General features: G+C 37.3%; 1 protein-coding gene across 1 annotated transcript in view; it reads left to right on the top strand.

Moving 5' to 3' along the window:
• Window positions 1-3,547: 3,547 nt before the first annotated feature.
• Window positions 3,548-17,137, top strand: part of MYLK4 (myosin light chain kinase family member 4) — a 55,075-nt gene continuing 41,485 nt past the window's right edge. The window contains 5 exon segments of the mRNA XM_058175223.1: window positions 3,548-3,617; window positions 3,620-3,655; window positions 3,658-3,759; window positions 3,762-3,849; window positions 3,851-4,214. Of these exon segments, the coding sequence (XP_058031206.1) occupies window positions 3,563-3,617; window positions 3,620-3,655; window positions 3,658-3,759; window positions 3,762-3,849; window positions 3,851-4,214 (645 nt within the window). The 5' untranslated portion in view covers window positions 3,548-3,562.

Genomic DNA, 17,137 nt, shown 5'->3' with positions numbered 1-17,137 from the left:
TTAATTGTTGTACCTTGATGAAGGTATCTTTTCTTTTATGTACACTGAGAGCATATGCACCAAGATAAATTCCTTGTGTGACCAATCACACTTGGCCAATAAAAAAATCTATTCTATAATTTTTTACATATTTCAAAAAAAATAGAAAACAGAACAAGCAGGTTTGGAGGAAAGACCTGACCAGGATTATGATTGTAGCATATACATGTGTTTTTCCCTCAAATTATAGTAAACTGCCTCAAATGCTTCCTTTTAAATAAAAGTCAGGATGTAATTGCATTTGGAAGTAAAATTTTAAAAAATGACCATTGCTCTATTTTATAAACAAAACTCTATCACTTTTGCCCTGAAAAGTTTGCAAGAGGCTAGTATATAACTGCAAGTAACCTTCGCTTACCAACTGCAATGGGGACCAACAACTTGGGGGTCAAGTGATGAGGTCATTAAGCATGACATCATATGACCACAACTTGTGACTTGCTGCTGGCTTCCCCATTGACTTTCCTTGTTAGAAGCTGGCTCTGAAAGTCGCAAGTGGTGATTATTTGACAGCGGCCAATATTGCAATGGCTGTAACTCTGAGGAGCAGTCATAAGTCTCATTTTTCATTGTTGTCATAACTTTAAAACAGTCATTGAATGTGTGGTCGGTAAGTGAGAGCTAGCTGCATTCCGTTTTAGAATGGCTGTTCATAGTGGAAATTTGTGGAAAGGCCAGCAAATTAATCAAAAATGAAAGGTCATTTCCAAAATTATTAATTTTGGTATCATCAATTTACTGTCAAAAAAGAATCTGTTTTCATTAAGGCACAGAGTGACTTTTCTATGGCTACATTTGGCAGTTATATTCACACACAAATAGTCCCTGTTGCCAATGTTGTGTACATTCAACCATGAAATGTTTCCTTTCTAGCATACGCCTATAAAAACTATAGCAGATCCAAGTTTTGATACCGTGGTTTCACATGATTTCCTAACAATTGTTTCAGTACAGGTTGGAATGGATCATCACATAGGGAACAAAAACCAATGTACCTATTTGGGCTAATTCTGGCATTTCAGCTGAAATTATGTACAATCTTATGCCCTTGCACACCAGAACAACTAGACACAAGAACAGTTTTGTCCCGAAGGCCATCACTCTGCTAAACAAATAATTCCCTCAATACTATCAGACTATTTACTGAATCTGCACTACTATTAATCGTTTCATAGTTCCCATCACCAATCTCTTTCCACTTATGACTGTATGACTATAACTTGTTGCTGGCAATCCTTATGATTTATATTGATATATTGACCATCAATTGTGTTGTAAATGTTGTACCTTGATGAACGTCTCTTTTCTTTTATGTACACTGAGAGCATATGCACCAAGACAAATTCCTTGTGTGTCCAATCACACTTGGCCAATAAAAAATTCTATTCTATTGTTAAGGTTGCTTTATGACCTTGAAATACATTCGTCTGAAGTTGACAATGAGAAGTATGGTTTTTTTGTTTATCTCCTACCAAGATTTTAATTTTTTTACTTTTACTTTACTTTTATTTTTCCCAAAGACTCTTGATTTTATATTGCGTTTTTGGCATCTCTCACCAGTTGTTTCAGACATCTAGAAGGGCATTAGATGCTCCATTCAAAGTTCTGGCTCTTCTTACCTACGAACAAAGAAAAGTATGAAGAGCTCCAACACGGCAATTTTGTGAGGTTGCAGAAAAGTCCACATTTGGGGCTTTTCCAAAATTAACTAATAAGACAGGATAAATAACTGTTATCACTTTTCAATCAAATTAGGTCTGTTTTGAAATTATAAGCTAATCGTCTTCTACTTTTACAGTTAGTCCTAAACTTACAACAGTTCATTTAGTGACTGAAGTTATAGCAGCAATGAAAAAAGTGACTTGTGACTGTTTTTCACATTTACAACCGTGCATCTCCATGGTCACCGGATCAAAAGTCAGATGTTTGGCGGTTGACTCATATTTATGACAGTTGCAGTGTCCCGGGATCATGTGATCCCCTTTTGTGACCGTGTCGCAAGCAAAGTCAATGGGGAAGCCAGATTCGCTTAATAACTATGTTACTGGCTTAACAACTGCAGTGATTCACTTAACAACTGTGGCAAGAAAGGTTGTTAAAACAGGGCCAAACTCACTTAGCAACTATCTCACTTAGCCAGAGAAAAACTTGGCTCAGTTGTGTTCACAAATTGAGGACCTGTAATGAGTCACATGGTTAGGGTCAATGTATATAAATTCCATATCCATAAGCATAAGAAATTTATGCTTATTTATTTATTTATTTATTTATTTATTTATTAAAAATGTCTCTCATCTCACCATGAGGTGATTCTGGGTGGGTTGCGATGTTAAAAAGAATAAAACTATACAAAAACATACATATAATAAGAATAAAATATTGAAAAATACAAATTATCAACTATAACTAAAAGATGGGGAGGGTAGGAGTAGGATGAGTAGTGGGGAGGAGGTGGGGGGTGGAGGAAGGATTTGTTGTTAATCTATCAATCATCTCCAGTGTGACACTCCCCCAATGGAGCCCCACACCAACATATCATAACTTTATTATTCAATTCAATATCAGATGACTCCCCTAATTGGTGCGGAAATTGAAATAACAGCAGTATATAGATTTCAAGGGATTCAGTGTTTTGGACTGGAACCTAATTATAACATTTCTAAGTTTTTATATCTGTACGACATACAAACATTTTTAAAACTGATTTACAAGAATGTCAGCTGCATATTGCAGAAGAAAAATCAAACAGCAGCTATCAATTTTTCTAATAATTATTATGACTGGCATTTACTCATAATATTTGTCATAACCAGGACCCACTGGATATGATATCATTCCATTGTACAGTTTCTGTTTTGTTAGATGCCTTGAGCAGGCAGGCTATAAAATAAGTAAAAGAATAAATAGCAGCGTGTGGAGAAGAAAGGGATCTCTTGTTCGGCTTGTATGCAAACAGTTTCTAAATTTTAGGAACTATTTGTGTTACAACATGCTTTGAAATAAATTCTCTGCGTGCCAACGATTTTTTTTGTAAAGCAGCTGGCACTTGAAACAATTAGTATTAAGCTGTAAAAATGTCAAGCACCCAAATTTAGCTTCCCCTATAGGGGTGCTCATTTGGCTCATATCGCCGATCAAGCTGGACACTAGGCGTCTATTGGTCATAAATAGTTGCTAAAGGGTCCTTCCCTTCTCGGATGTCTAACAGCCTTTGTGAAGTTGGATTCCACAAGTACAAATAGTCCTTCTGACTTCCCCAAAAACTGACGGTCACTGACTGCAAGTGTGCTTAGGTTAGGATACTTGGCGAATGTCTGCCTGAACATTGTGGTACTTTCTCAGGAAAATTTAAAAAAAGAAGAAGTAGGCGTTTTTCATAAGAACTCAGATTGTCTCTTCCAAGTCATGGCATCATCTTTTAAGAGATTGAACTTGATCTATTACATTGGGTCTCTGCCTTTTAGAAAGCCTCTGGAGGCCGTTGTTTTCGTTTAGCTTCTATGCCTGGATGTAAATAGATATAATGTCTACCACCGGCAAAAAGAAGTCTTCTTCATCGGTGGTAAAATCCTTGGCCAAATTTTTGAGCCTAACGCTTTACAGAATCAACATGTCTCATGAAGAGGGACCCTTTTCTACTGTCTTTATCGAGCACAAAGCATTTCTGCTCTCCTGAAAATAGCGGTGGATTGGACCTGAAGGCGGCTTCCTTCAGTCAGGAAATTTATGCATTGCTGACAACGTTCTCCAGAGGTTAGATTGTGCTTCCCAAAAAATCTGATCTATGGAAAGAAATATTGAACTCTTGAAGGAAAATGGAAGAAACTGGCAAGACACTACCGGCTGCCACATCAAAAAAGTTAACGAGGTCTGATATGAAGCTCGTACGCACAGACCTTAAAAAGAAGTTCTCCGAAATGGCGAAGAATGCTGAACAGCATAAACCAAGATTAGAAGACATTGAACAAGGGATTCTAGAGGTTCAGGAAGATATTGGCTCTTTGGAAGGGGAATTAAAGACTTCTACGCTCACTGATCCAATATGCAGGAAAGAAGCTCCTTATAAGCTCCTCAGAGGTGGTGGTAGTTTGAAAAAAGATAAGTCAGAAAGTTGTTTCAGAATGCAGATGTTCTCAGATAAAAAGGAAACATCGTTCAGCAAATGGAATGGAAAGGTAAGTCCAGGTTTACATTGCAGCTAGGGCCCTACTTGTATCTTGTGAACGTTGCTTGCTTGTTAATTTAGAAATAATCTAACTTTATGCTTTAAGATTACATTTAAATTAAAAGCAGAATTATAATGCAAACAAGGTATTAATGGCGGAACCATCTAAATATTCAGTTAATTGTTCGTTCTAGAAACTTTAATTAAAGAAGAAATCTTTTCCCATTGTTTTTGATGACAAAACTCTCTTTAAAATTCAGTGTGGTGTAATTAGTCAAAGTCTAGCCAAGTGCTACTTTTCAAGGTCTTGATTCCTTGATTACTGTATGAGATTTTTATTCCAAGTTGAAAATAATGTAAAGTATCTCTGGAATGAGATAATCGCACTATTAATTTTAGGCCAAATTATCCAAACATACAAGCAAATAAAAGACAGCAGTAACATTTAAAAATTATATTTTATTCAATGCTTGTAATCAACAAAACCGACAATTTCTTTTTCTGAGTCCCTTTGTATCTCTAATTTGTTTTAAGTTACATGGTTTGTTAAAAAAAAAAAGATTACTTTATATAGATAGTGCTCGATTTACACAAGTTAATTTAGTGATTGTTCAAAGTTACAATAGCACTGAAAAAAGTGACTTAAATGACAATTTTTCACACTTACAATCATTGCATCATCTCTTTGGTCACGTGATCAAAATTTGGATGCTTTGCAATTGGTTTGTTGCATGCATAACAGTTGCATGTCCCAGAATCATCTTCTGACAAGCACAGATGCTTGTCAGAATGGGGAAGCTAGATTCACTTAACAACCATGTTACTAACTTAAGAACTGCAGTGATTCACTTAATAACTGTGGCAAGAAAGTTCATAAAGTAGGGAATTCTGGAAGTTGAAGTCCACAAGTCTTAAAGTTGCCAAGGTTGGAGAGCCCTGCATTAGGAAACATTTTACTTTATTTGTAGATTATCATAATAAAAAATAACCTAAGGGAAACTTGAATTTGAACCTTTGGAGCAATCTTGTACTGATCAAAAGGTTCGTCATAACTAAGATTAATTATAATTTGCCACCTGTTCAAATGCACCTTGATTTTTTCTTTGCAGACATATTGGGAAACTAGAGGAAATATGGACATGTGAACCTAATGTTTGAACTACTTATACTTAACTTAAAACTAAACTATGATACAGTTTTACTTGTGAATCAGGCCATGAGTTGTGAATCTATTTCTCTACTCACATCCGAACTATTATTTTCAGGTTCTATAAAGATCTGAAAATGTTTACATTATATGAGATTAAAAATGAAACAAAATTAGTGAACTTTGAAGAAATGTCCATGAGTAACTTCCACATTTACCCCCAAAAATCATATTTCCCATGTTGAGTAGGTAGACAATCCCTGCTTCAATCAACTGTAGCACAAAAATGCAATGGCAATATTTATTTTCTGGTACAAATGTTTTAATCTTGTCTCCACTATTTAACTTATTAACATGAGCATATGTGATTTAAATACATTTATTTGTTTAAAAAAATTATATAACGATCTATCTTAAATACATAATTCTGGGTGATGAACAATAGATACAAGATAATATAAACATCCATAACCCATTAAAATAATAGAGTTCAAGGAAAAATTAGGAAGAATCTAAGCATTTACAATTGCCTGATACTCAAACCAGTTGTCCTTTGTATCAAGCGAAAAAATATATTGGGCTTGAATAACCTTATTTGACTTAGAGTGAGATGTATATATAACTACCATGTTTCCCCAAAAATAAGACCCTGTCTTATATTTTTTTGAACCCTGAAATAAGTGCTTGACCTTATTGCCATGCACTCAAAAGCCCGATTGGGCTTATTATCAGGGGATGTCTTATTTTGGGGGAAACAGGGTATGCTAACCTGCAAAAGATTCCTCATAGTATTTGGGTCAACCTTATCTCTTTCTTCCTCCAGATGTCTCTGTCTTTAATTGGGAAAAACAAATATGCCAATGTATAAATTTGTATAAATTTTATGGACAATAGACACCCTTGCTCATTCTCACTATTTGGCTATCTTAGTTATTTTTCCCTGCAATGGGTTGAAATCTTGTAATGTTGTAATAATCTCATAATAGCACATTCTCACCTGAAGCCAAACAAGAACGTATGGAAGAAGGCCAACAATTTGTGGGATTTGGCAGATTTTGTAAGTTGTTAATCATTTTTAAAAAGTTACATTGGGGATCCACAGAACCCAAATAGATATTGCAAGAATCTTGGCACCCAAGAGCAATACATTAGTGAACTTTAACATACAGTAGAGGAAATTCACCCTTAATATGTTTGGAGATAGCAACCCTATTGGCCTTCTGTTGAGTGTAAAGACCTGGCTTTTCTCCTGATCATTAGGCCAAGGTCACACATGAGCACATTCTATGGTACATGTGCATATTTTTACCACCAGCCTCAACTACATGTTTTGGGTTTGAGATTTTCTTTTGCATTGTATTTATTCTTTTTTGTTTGTTTGTTTGTTTGTTTACACTGCCTTGAGTCACAAGTTGTGAGAGGGTCATTTTTATAACTCTTTTAAATTAAATATATAAATAAATCATTTTCTAGCCGTTTTCTTCTTGTATGGCAGTTAAAGGTAAGGACTTTTGTTTGAAAACCAGAGGGGAAAAAAAGATAAAATAGAAAAGATTTCAGATTTTTTTTTAATTGAGTAATCTATGTGTAGGAGGAGTGGCAGAATCTGCGGGTGGAGTCAAAAGAGAAATCAACCTAGAGCCGTGATGGTGAACCTATGGCACGCATGCCAGAAGTGGCACGCAGTGTCCTCTCTGTGGGCACGCAAGCCATTGCCCCAGTTCAGCTCTGATGTGCATGTGCCTCCTGCTGGCCAGCTGGTCTTCAGGCCTGCTGTGCATGCGCGGGGGATGGAGTACATGCGCATGCATGCGTACATGTGGGGGCAGTACGTGCATGCACGGGGGTGAGGCATCTGTGGGAGGCCACGGGGCAGGGGCATGTGCGGGGACCGCACACATATTGCATTTTGGGGGTTCGGGCACACGCTTTGGACACTTGGTCTGGAAAAGGTTAGCCATCGCTGCCCTAGAGTCTTTATATAGCCACAAACAAACCAAGTCCAACTCCTCTTGAATTCCAAAGCCCACCAATGTTTTCACTTTTATTCCAAGTCCTCATCTGTTTACTTTAAAGTAAATAAAAAGTAATTGGGGGCTGTATACTATGTGTTCAATATAATTTGTTTGGCCCTGCAGATCTGCCAAATGGTTGATCTCTCCTACTCTCCATTTCTTTTTCCTTTTCACCATCCAGTAACCTATTGCACATATTCTCTTTGGTTCAGAAAACTACCTATTTTAAGTGGTATCATTGAGAAATCCTAGTCTTTCTAACTTATCTCAGAAGGTTGTTGGGAAGTTGTAGTGAAGCATAGGTTGCCATTGATCTAAATTGTAGGTGCATCCTATGATACTGTCTGTGACTCTGCATAAGAAGATTGTCTTTGCATTTTTTGCATTTCTCTGAATGACATACAAGAATGTTTCTCTCCTCCATACATTTTACAAAACTACTCCAACTTATTTTTTGAATAGGTAGAATATGATTAAGCTCTTTGGGTTTAGATTGTTGTTGTCCTTTGGAATCATTATCGGCTAAGTTAACAGGTGATGTTTATGTAAGCTAGCCAAAATATGCATTTAGTTTAAGGACAGTCTGTTCTTCCATATAAATATATATATCTTTTCAAAGCGTCAGTCTAGATTTCTTTAAATGAACAGCTGGTAGGAAAGAGCTATGCTCTCCCCACTCTTATTTAGCTTTACCCAGTTCCACTCTTAATCAGAACTATTTATATATAATCATTTTTGACCCAATGGTTTATGCTTGCGGTGTAAAGCACAGTTACTGTAGAATATGCGTTTTAAAAATCATGGCATGGATTACTCTAGATAAATATCAACTTTCTTTTTATCTTGAAGTAAGACATTAAGAACTTGAACTCATATGCTTTCAGAAACATGTACATTACTTCTTACTTCTAAAGTGTTAAGAAAATAACAATGTACTAACAAAACATCTTGAACCAGTAAATTCAAAGCAAAATAAGCTTCAATCTTTGCAGGTGTTCATATACACTTCCAGTTCTCCTGGCTCCTTTATTGCCAAGACTGGCAAATATCAAGGACAAAATGTCCTCTCGAATTATGAAGGCCAAACAAGGATAATACAATTATGATTTGGATATTGTTGAGAGGACTGAGCAATTTTCTATGTTAATTTTCCAGAGAAATCAGGATGCTTTCTCTCTCTGTGGGATCAGGCCCAAACCTGTGGTAGAAGAGATACGAAAGTGCTAATAGTTCAAAGTGTAAGTTGTACAGGCCCCAGCAGTTCCCCTAAATTTGAGTAGGGTTTAAACCTCAGGTGAACTTTCGCAGCGTTGGAGCGATATTTCATCTGTCCCAACATCTAGTTAAATTTTAGGAACATTGAATGTTGTGAACTAGCACAGTTGTTAGGCGATACATTCTATGCTGAATTCCCCACTGGAGAATTTAGTTTTCTTCAGCTGTGGTGAATTATTTCCATGCTTTCTAGTCACCAGTTACAGGACAATGCTACTCGAAGCCATTTCTGAGGAATCAGGCTGATTGCTATCCCATTCATTTCCAAGTATGCAAAGGATAAATGAGCACAAGATAAATGGTTTCTCTAAATGTTTGATCCAATATCATGCAATGAAATCGAATGGGATATTCTAGGGTGAGCCATCGTTTTTCTCTTCTGGTTTTCTAATATGAAAACCTTAGCAGAACTTTTTTCAAATTATATAGATCTTGCTGCAGAACAACTCTCATCTTTTTTGATACTGGCCATAATGAGCCGTAATAGCTCAGGCTGCTAGTAGCCTGTTATTAGAACACAGTAGCCTGCAATTACTGCAGGTTCAAGCCCGGCCTGAGGTTGACTCAGCCTTCCATCCTTTATAAGGTAGGTAAAATGAGGACCCAGATTGTTGGGGGGGGCAATAAGTTGACTTTGTAAATATACAAATAGAATGAGACTATTGCCTTATACACTGTAAGCCGCCCTGAGTCTTCGGAGAAGGGCGGGATATAAATGTAAATAAAATAATAATAATAAAAAATGACTAGAATTGGTAGAAGTTGGAATTAGTGAAGTAAAGGGTCATTAGTTGTTTACTTTTCTTTAGGAAGACTTCTATCATCTCCAGCTATTCATCTAAGCACTTATCAAGTGTCATAATTTTTAATTTATTGGTCTCCATCACCTCTGTTATGGTGATGTAAATACTAGTCCCATTGTTTCTGTTTTCTTGAAATAAAAGATAAAGAAATGTAGATTATCAACATGGGGAAAGGGACAATTCCTATCAGCTTGGAGGATAGACTATTCCGGCATTGCTCTCGGGTAACTTTTCTTATTGTTTGATTTGTTGTTTTGGATGTTATTGCATTTGTTCTGGCATGTTATTGTTAATCACTCCAGTTATCCATATAAAAGGGAAAAGTCTGCGTGAACATGAAACACAATTAAAGCTTAATGTAGGCAGTAAAAATGCATTTTAATAGAATCCAGGGCCAATTTAGCTATTCTCAAAAAGGGGAAAAAAATCATTGGCTCCATCCAATAAACCACAGCTGGATTTACTAAACATGCATCTGTATAACGTTAAGCAAAACCAGGTTATAATTCAGTTCTTAAATAAGAAGTGAAAGTTTCTCTCTAATGCTTCCCAGCTGGGCTTGTCTGCTTCTTTTGCAGAGACTGTCTGTCAAGTTAAGGCCTGATATTTACTATTGTTCAGAGTACAATTGGCAATTAGAATCTCATCAGTCACTCCACAGGGAGGAAAAAACAGCGGTTTCCCAACGGAACTACTGAACATTTGGAGACATGCTCCAAACTGGATTACAGTTAGAGACCTGTCTCCTTTCAATAGAACTTATACTTTTGTGCTTAGCGTCAGAGGTGGTATTCAGCAGGTTCTGACCAGTTCTGGAGAACCGGTAGCGGAAATTTTGAGTAGTTAGGAGAACCGGTAAATACCACCTCTGACTGGCCCGGTCCCCATCTATTCTCTGCCTCCCGAGTCCCAGCTGATCGGGAGGAAATAGAGATTTTACAGTATCCTTCCCCTGCCATGCCCACCAAGCCACACCCACAGAACTGGTAGTAAAAAAAATTTGAATCCCACCACTGCTTAGCGTATATTTGGAGGGACTGCTTGATGATTCAAAACAAACAAAAGCATCCTTGAAACCTTTAAAAGAAGACAAATCATGGACAGTTGTTTGTTTTTTTTAAAAATTGGGTGAAGTTTAGATTTTGGTAGAATTGCATCTTTTGCTGGATGTGGTGGGGCTGGAGAAAGACAAATGGACTTCTTTCATTTCTTTTTCCCTAGTGTGTGCTCCACTTAGACATGATTGTTCAATATTCTTTCAGAAATGGCACTTTTAGTAGCGGAACAGGTTTTTTTTTCCTAAACCATTCATTACCCTTTGGGATTCCAGAGTGCTACACCGTAGACATGCAATTTAAAGAAAAAAATAATAATACAAGACAATAAAATAGCATAACAGCCACCCTATTTAAAGTGTCTGGGCAAATAAAGGATTGCTTTAACATGCTATCAAAATAATTAGAGTGCCAGTTGCACTACTATAAATGTTCTCTCTGAGAATCCTTTCACCTGAATGGTTAAAGTGAGAATGGGAGGTGTAGAGAGTTATAAAGTTGATTTTAGAGAAGAAACCCAGAGGCCACTGGGGAAACACCATGTGTGGAAGAAATATACATTAAATCCAGGGAAGTGAGAGAGTATCATAAAGAGACTTAGACTCTTCCTTGACTTCCTGGGTTAAAGGAGGGAGGCGAAGGGACAAAAGAAGGCTGCAAGCAAAGTTATATCACTGCTCTTAGTAAAGTAGAGTTCTCGTCTTTGCATGAAGTGTTTTCCTGATCTGATCTACCTTGATGGGACGGCAGGAGAGGCTTTTTCAAACCATCCTGAGATAAGAAAATTATGTCACCCGTTTAAAAAAAAAGGCATTTTAACTTAATTTTTAATTATTTTGAGGACACAGAACATGCTGTCCATATGCAAAGGGATATGCTTATAAGCTCCGTGTTGCTGATTCATGATCTAAAATAAAAAAACAAGATTGATAGAGGAGCTTCAGAAAAGTTCCTTAAAGTATCTGAATCTCTCTGATCTTTTTGGATTGACGGTTCATTGAATTAAGAGCCATTGTAGTATAAGATGTTATACTAAGTCTAGAGAAATCCAGGTGGAAGTCTTCATTTAACCATGGCTGTCAGTAGATGCCCATGGGCCAGCCACTCTCTTTTAACCCAACTAATCTCACAAAGTTATTATGGGGATAAAATGAAATGAGACTCTTCTTCTAATCAATATTGCCTTCAAATCCCAGATGGGAAATAAATTGAATGAATGAAAAAAAAAACACCATGAGTGTGGTTAACAACATGCATGGCTTTGATGCCATGACAATTCTCAGCAAGGATAGTCTCTTGATTCTGAATTGAAATATGAGCATTGAGTACGCAAGACATAAAAGGACAAAATGTGTTTAGTTTTGTCCAAGGACAGTACTTGCACAAAATCCAAACACAATATTATCCAAGCACAATTCATGCAATCTGGGATACTTTTGCAATGCCTTTTGCTTACTTTGTGGTATAGTGCCACAAAGTCCTTATGCATAGTAGTCAGGACCGATTTGGTTTACATAATGTTAATACATAAAGACAATCAAGGACATACTCTAAGCCTATTAAATCTTTTCATCCCATCATCATCTAGTGGATATTACCTCTGAGCTAAGGTAAGACATGAATGCATCATGAAAGTACTTGTATATCAACAACCATGGTATTAGATTGGTTGAGATTTACATATAAATCATACTCAATTAATCGTAACAGTTAATATAGTTAGTAATTGTTAATGTAGTTATTAATGGATTGCTACAAAAACTGAATGTCACTTTCCAATAATTCTCTGAGAGCACTTTACTGTCATTGCAGACAGAATAGTTGTTGTAAATACACATATACGCATTCATACACACACAGAGACTCTAATAAATGCAGATGAGCTGACGTCATAAAACAGTTCATTTTGATGCTTGAGTCAATCTGATGGAATCAAAAAGGACCAAAGACCAAGGATCTACAGGATCACAGGGTTGGAAGATACTTTGGAGGTCTTCTAGTGCAACCCCCTGCCCAAAGCAAATAATCTTATATCATCCTGGGCAAATGGCTATCCTATCTTTTCTTGAAAATCTCCAGCAATGGAGCACCTGCAACTCTGGGAGGCAAGCTGGTCCATTGATTAATTGTTCTCACTGTCAGGAAGTTTCCCCTTAATTCAAGTTGGATCTGTCTTTAACAAGCTTCCACCCATTGCTTCATGTCCTGCCCTCAGATGCTTTCAAGAATATGTTGACTTCTCTTCTCAGTGATAGCCCCCAAATGCTAGAAAACATCTTATCATGTCACCCCAATCCTTTCCTTCATTAGGCTAGACATATCTATCTCCCTTAGCCATTCATTATATGGTTTAGCCTCCAGATTCCTTATCATTTTTGTTGCTCTTCTCTGCACTCTTTCCAGGATGTCAACATATTTTTTGAACTGGATGCAGTATTCCAAGTGTGGCCTCACTAGTGCAGTATAGAATGGTACTATTACTAGCCTAGGAATGCATTAGCTTTTTTTAGGCAGCTACAGCCCACTAGGAAAGCAATATCCTTTCACAGCTACTACTGTTAAACCAGGTATTGCCTATTCTATGCCTATGGAGTTGGTTTTTCCTGCCTTTTCTCACTAATGAACTGCACCTTGTTGGATAGAATGTTGAACAGAATTTTATGATTAAACCTTCATAAAAACATTCATTGTAGAGCTTCTGGCAAAACGGGGGGAAGAAAATCAAAGGATTTCAATATGTGAATTTTTTAAAAAAGAAGGAAGTTGAATATTATAACACCGCCAGATTAGGCTTGGTGCATAAAGAGGTTATTCAAATGGCTCTTTAAAAAAAAAAGTCAGGTGTTCATAAAACCTCCCGGTTAATTTTGGATGGAATCCCCAATTGCTGCTAATGGTATGATAATTTATGTCTAAAGCTGCCTTCACCTCTAACTCCTGCCTTTTCCAGAACATGTTTATTCAAGTAATCGTGTCCAACCATCAGGCCAGGCTATGCTAGATGGGAATGAAAATGGCTTTGAGAACACTTTGCTCTCAGAAGAATCCAGGCAAATATTATGCTCCAGAAAGAACAGCCAAAGGGCTTATAAAAAGAAGACCCTGTTCATCGTGCTGGTTCCCCTTTGAAGGCAACCTGCTTCACAGTTGCCAGATTGGGACACCTGAGAGAAAGTGGTAATTGAAAGCAAATATTTTACCACAGCAGCCTCTCCCAACTTTCAAATGACCTTGTCTCTAGTAGCAGGGAGGTTAGCTGTGGAAGATGGGAGTCCCGAGAGAATGTGTACTCTAATCTAAAGGATCCAAGGATGGGGATTAGAGTGAAGAGAAACAGTCAGAAAGTGCACCATGGTTCTCAATAGAAAAGCTACTGTTTCTGATATAAAATGAAGTCTCGGGGCAAAAAAATGGAATTCTAGCTTAGCTTTTTCCTTGATACATCAATTCTCTGGGACAAATACACACTCTTCAGAGTCATACAAAATAGCACAAATGTTTGTTAGCTGATAGTAAGGTATAAGCCTAAATTGACAATTCAAACATAAATTCTGGGTCTGTATTCTGAAATATGCCATTCCATTCCCCTTCCAATGAATATGCTTCCCTCATTACAAGTAATTAATTCAGTGGTGGGATTCAAATAATTTAACAAACGGTTCTCGGCCCTCATGATTTCTTCCAACAACCAGTTCATCAAACTGCTCAAAAAGTTAACAACTGGTTCTCCCGAAGTGGTGCGAACTGGCTGAATCCCACCACTGAATTAATTACATGTAAAAAGCTATTAAAAACTATTTGCTTCTAAAGTAGAGTGGTTTCACTATCAAAGACAGTCTTGTCTCAGAAAAGATGGCAAAAAGGAGTTTCGATGAATATTCCCTTGAGAAGGAATTCTAGAGTCATTACAAAAAATAATGCCCCGTTTCTCATCGAGTTGTACAATGGTATTTTGTGCCTCCATGATTTATCATATTGCTTGACCACTGTGGAGGGGATGTTGTGGAAGGGGGAAATACTTGGGAAACAAACTATTTAGACACCTCTTGAAAATATTTTCAGGGAAAAATATATTTTTAATGTATAGCAATAGTACTTAGACTTATATACCGCTTTACAATGCTTTACAGCCCTCTCCTAGCGGTTTACAGAATTATCATATTGCCCCCAACAAACCTGTGCGCTCTCATAGAGAGGGACTCCTCAGGGTGCTGTCAGCGAGGCAATGTCGTCTGGCGACACCCAGGAGAAGGGCCTTCTCTGTGGGGGCTCCCACCCTCTGGAACGAGCTACCCCCAGGACTTCGTCAGCTTCCAGACCTTCGGACCTTCCGCCGCGAGCTTAAAACATACTTATTTATTTGCGCAGGACTGAGTTAGATTTTAAATTTACGGGTTTTAAATTGGGTTTTATTTTTTATATATTTTTTAGTTATTGGGCTTTTAGAATAAGTTTTTTAATATTGTTTTTATGCTGTATTTATGTGTTTTTAAGTGCCTGTTAACCGCCCTGAGTCCCTCGGGAGATAGGGCGGTATACAAATATGATTAAATAAATAAATAAATAAATAATTTGGGTCCTCATTATATATGGGAATGGTATATATGGGAAACAGTCATAATGCCTCTTTGATGAATTCATCCACTACTTGAATGCCTCAACTCAGTTATGGAAATCTCTTTTTTAAAAAAAAAAATTTTAAAGTAGCTCTTTAACATAATTATGCACACTTTCACATTTGTGGTCCCTTTTATAGTGGGAAATCACAGTTAATTTCTTTGCAAGTAATATTTTCCATGTGTTGTGCTGTTTTAACCATTCTTTCAGTGAGGACGTTGCCATGATAATTATGTAAAGCTCAGTTTTAGCTTGTCTAATTTGGAAACGGATCTTCCCTTATTCAGCATTTGTATGGATGCTACAGCTTGAAACATTTGTAACTTGGATTTATGCACGTTTACTGAGGATAATTTTTAATGTTAATTTTCTGCTGAAATGTGGGCTTATAATTAATTTTATTACTGCTATTTTAGTATCTCTGCCTCATAGTTTTTAAAATTGATTATTTGTCTAATTTGTTTTCAGATTAATTTGTTTTAAAATTTACTTATTTCTTTTATATATTTGCTCGTATTAAACCTGTAAATTATCTACAGTTCAATCCTCAGGGACTCTTAAATAAATAAAATGCAGTAAGGTTCAAAGAGACGGCTTCAATTATAAGTGGTTTCCTTTTTATTTTTTTAATCTTTTGTGCATTTTCATACAAAAAGTTGAAGATATACCGTTTATATCTTGGAGTCTTTATTATTTTAGTTCCAGTCAGCAATTTTAAACTGCATAGTGATTTAATATTTATCAGCCATCATTATGGCCAGTTTACCTGAAATAACAAAATAGCGGAAGGTCAAGTGATAGGACACGATTACTCAGAAGTCTCTGGCTGGCTATTTTTGAAAATGGAATGCTTATATGAAAGAACTGTCTGGGATTAATCCAGGCATGATCTATCCCTTCCCCCATTAGTTTAAAGTGCAATTTTGGGATGGAGAAATATATTCATACAAGCGTCCTCTAGATGGCACTGAAGCATTGAAGACTACAGAAAAAGTAGTCCCAAACAAGGTATACTATAAATTCACTGATAACCACAGTCACCCAAACTCTTGTGTCTGTTTGCAATCTTCAACTGGGTGAAATGGTGAATCTTAGGGCAACAATTTTTGAATCAATATACTTCGAGTGGGCTGACAGAATGTATTCAAATCCAGGGTCCATAACTTCCATGGCATTGAAATTTGGCAAAATTGTGGCTGCTTCAGTGCTGCCAAATCGGTACACCATTGTGATGCCCATGGTGACTTTCCCTAAAAGGAAAGTCACTGGGAAAGCTGGCAGGAAGTCAAAAGTCTCCTAACCCCCACTGCTTTTTGGCCTGCCCATGGTCATTCTGTTTGTCTGTTTAAGTAAGGTCTCTAAATTATGGTCCAGTTATCCATGTCAATTAGAGTTAAAGGTAAAGGTTTCCTGCGCACATATGTGCTAGTCATTCCCGACTCTAGGGGGGAGTGCTCATCTCCGTTTCAAAGCCAAAGACCCAGTGCTGTCCAAAGATGTCTCTGTGGTCATGTGGCCGGCATGACTAAACACCAAAGGTGCATGGAACGCTATTACCTTCCCACCAAAGGTGGTCCCTATTTTTCTACTTGCATTTTTTACACGCTTTTGAACTGCTAGGTTGGCAAAAGCTGGGACAAATAACGGGAGCTCAACAGTGGTGGGTTGCTATCGGTTCACCCTGGTTTGGGCAAAACAGTAGCAGCAGCGATGGGAGGCTCCGCCCATCCACCCGGATGCCATCAAATATGATCTGTGCATGCATAGAAGTGGTGCACTCGCTCACTCTTGAGTGCGCATGCATGAGCAAGCCAGTAGCAAAGGTAAGTGAAACCCACCCCTGGAGCTCACCCCCTTATGTGGCACTAGGGATTCCAACCGCTGAACTTTCAACCTTTCAATCGACAAGCTCAGAATCTTAGCCACTGGGCCACCATGTCCCATATCAATTAGAGTTAGAAGCTACCTATTAGTTTTAAATCACCTTCATTCTTTAAATGATAGCAAATTCTGGGTAAAAA

Source organism: Ahaetulla prasina, chromosome 3 (genome assembly GCF_028640845.1).
Source record: "Ahaetulla prasina isolate Xishuangbanna chromosome 3, ASM2864084v1, whole genome shotgun sequence".
Classification (NCBI taxonomy): domain Eukaryota; kingdom Metazoa; phylum Chordata; class Lepidosauria; order Squamata; family Colubridae; genus Ahaetulla; species Ahaetulla prasina.
The sequence above is the reverse complement of the archived record's forward strand: the minus strand, read 5'-3'. Positions and strand labels throughout refer to the sequence as shown.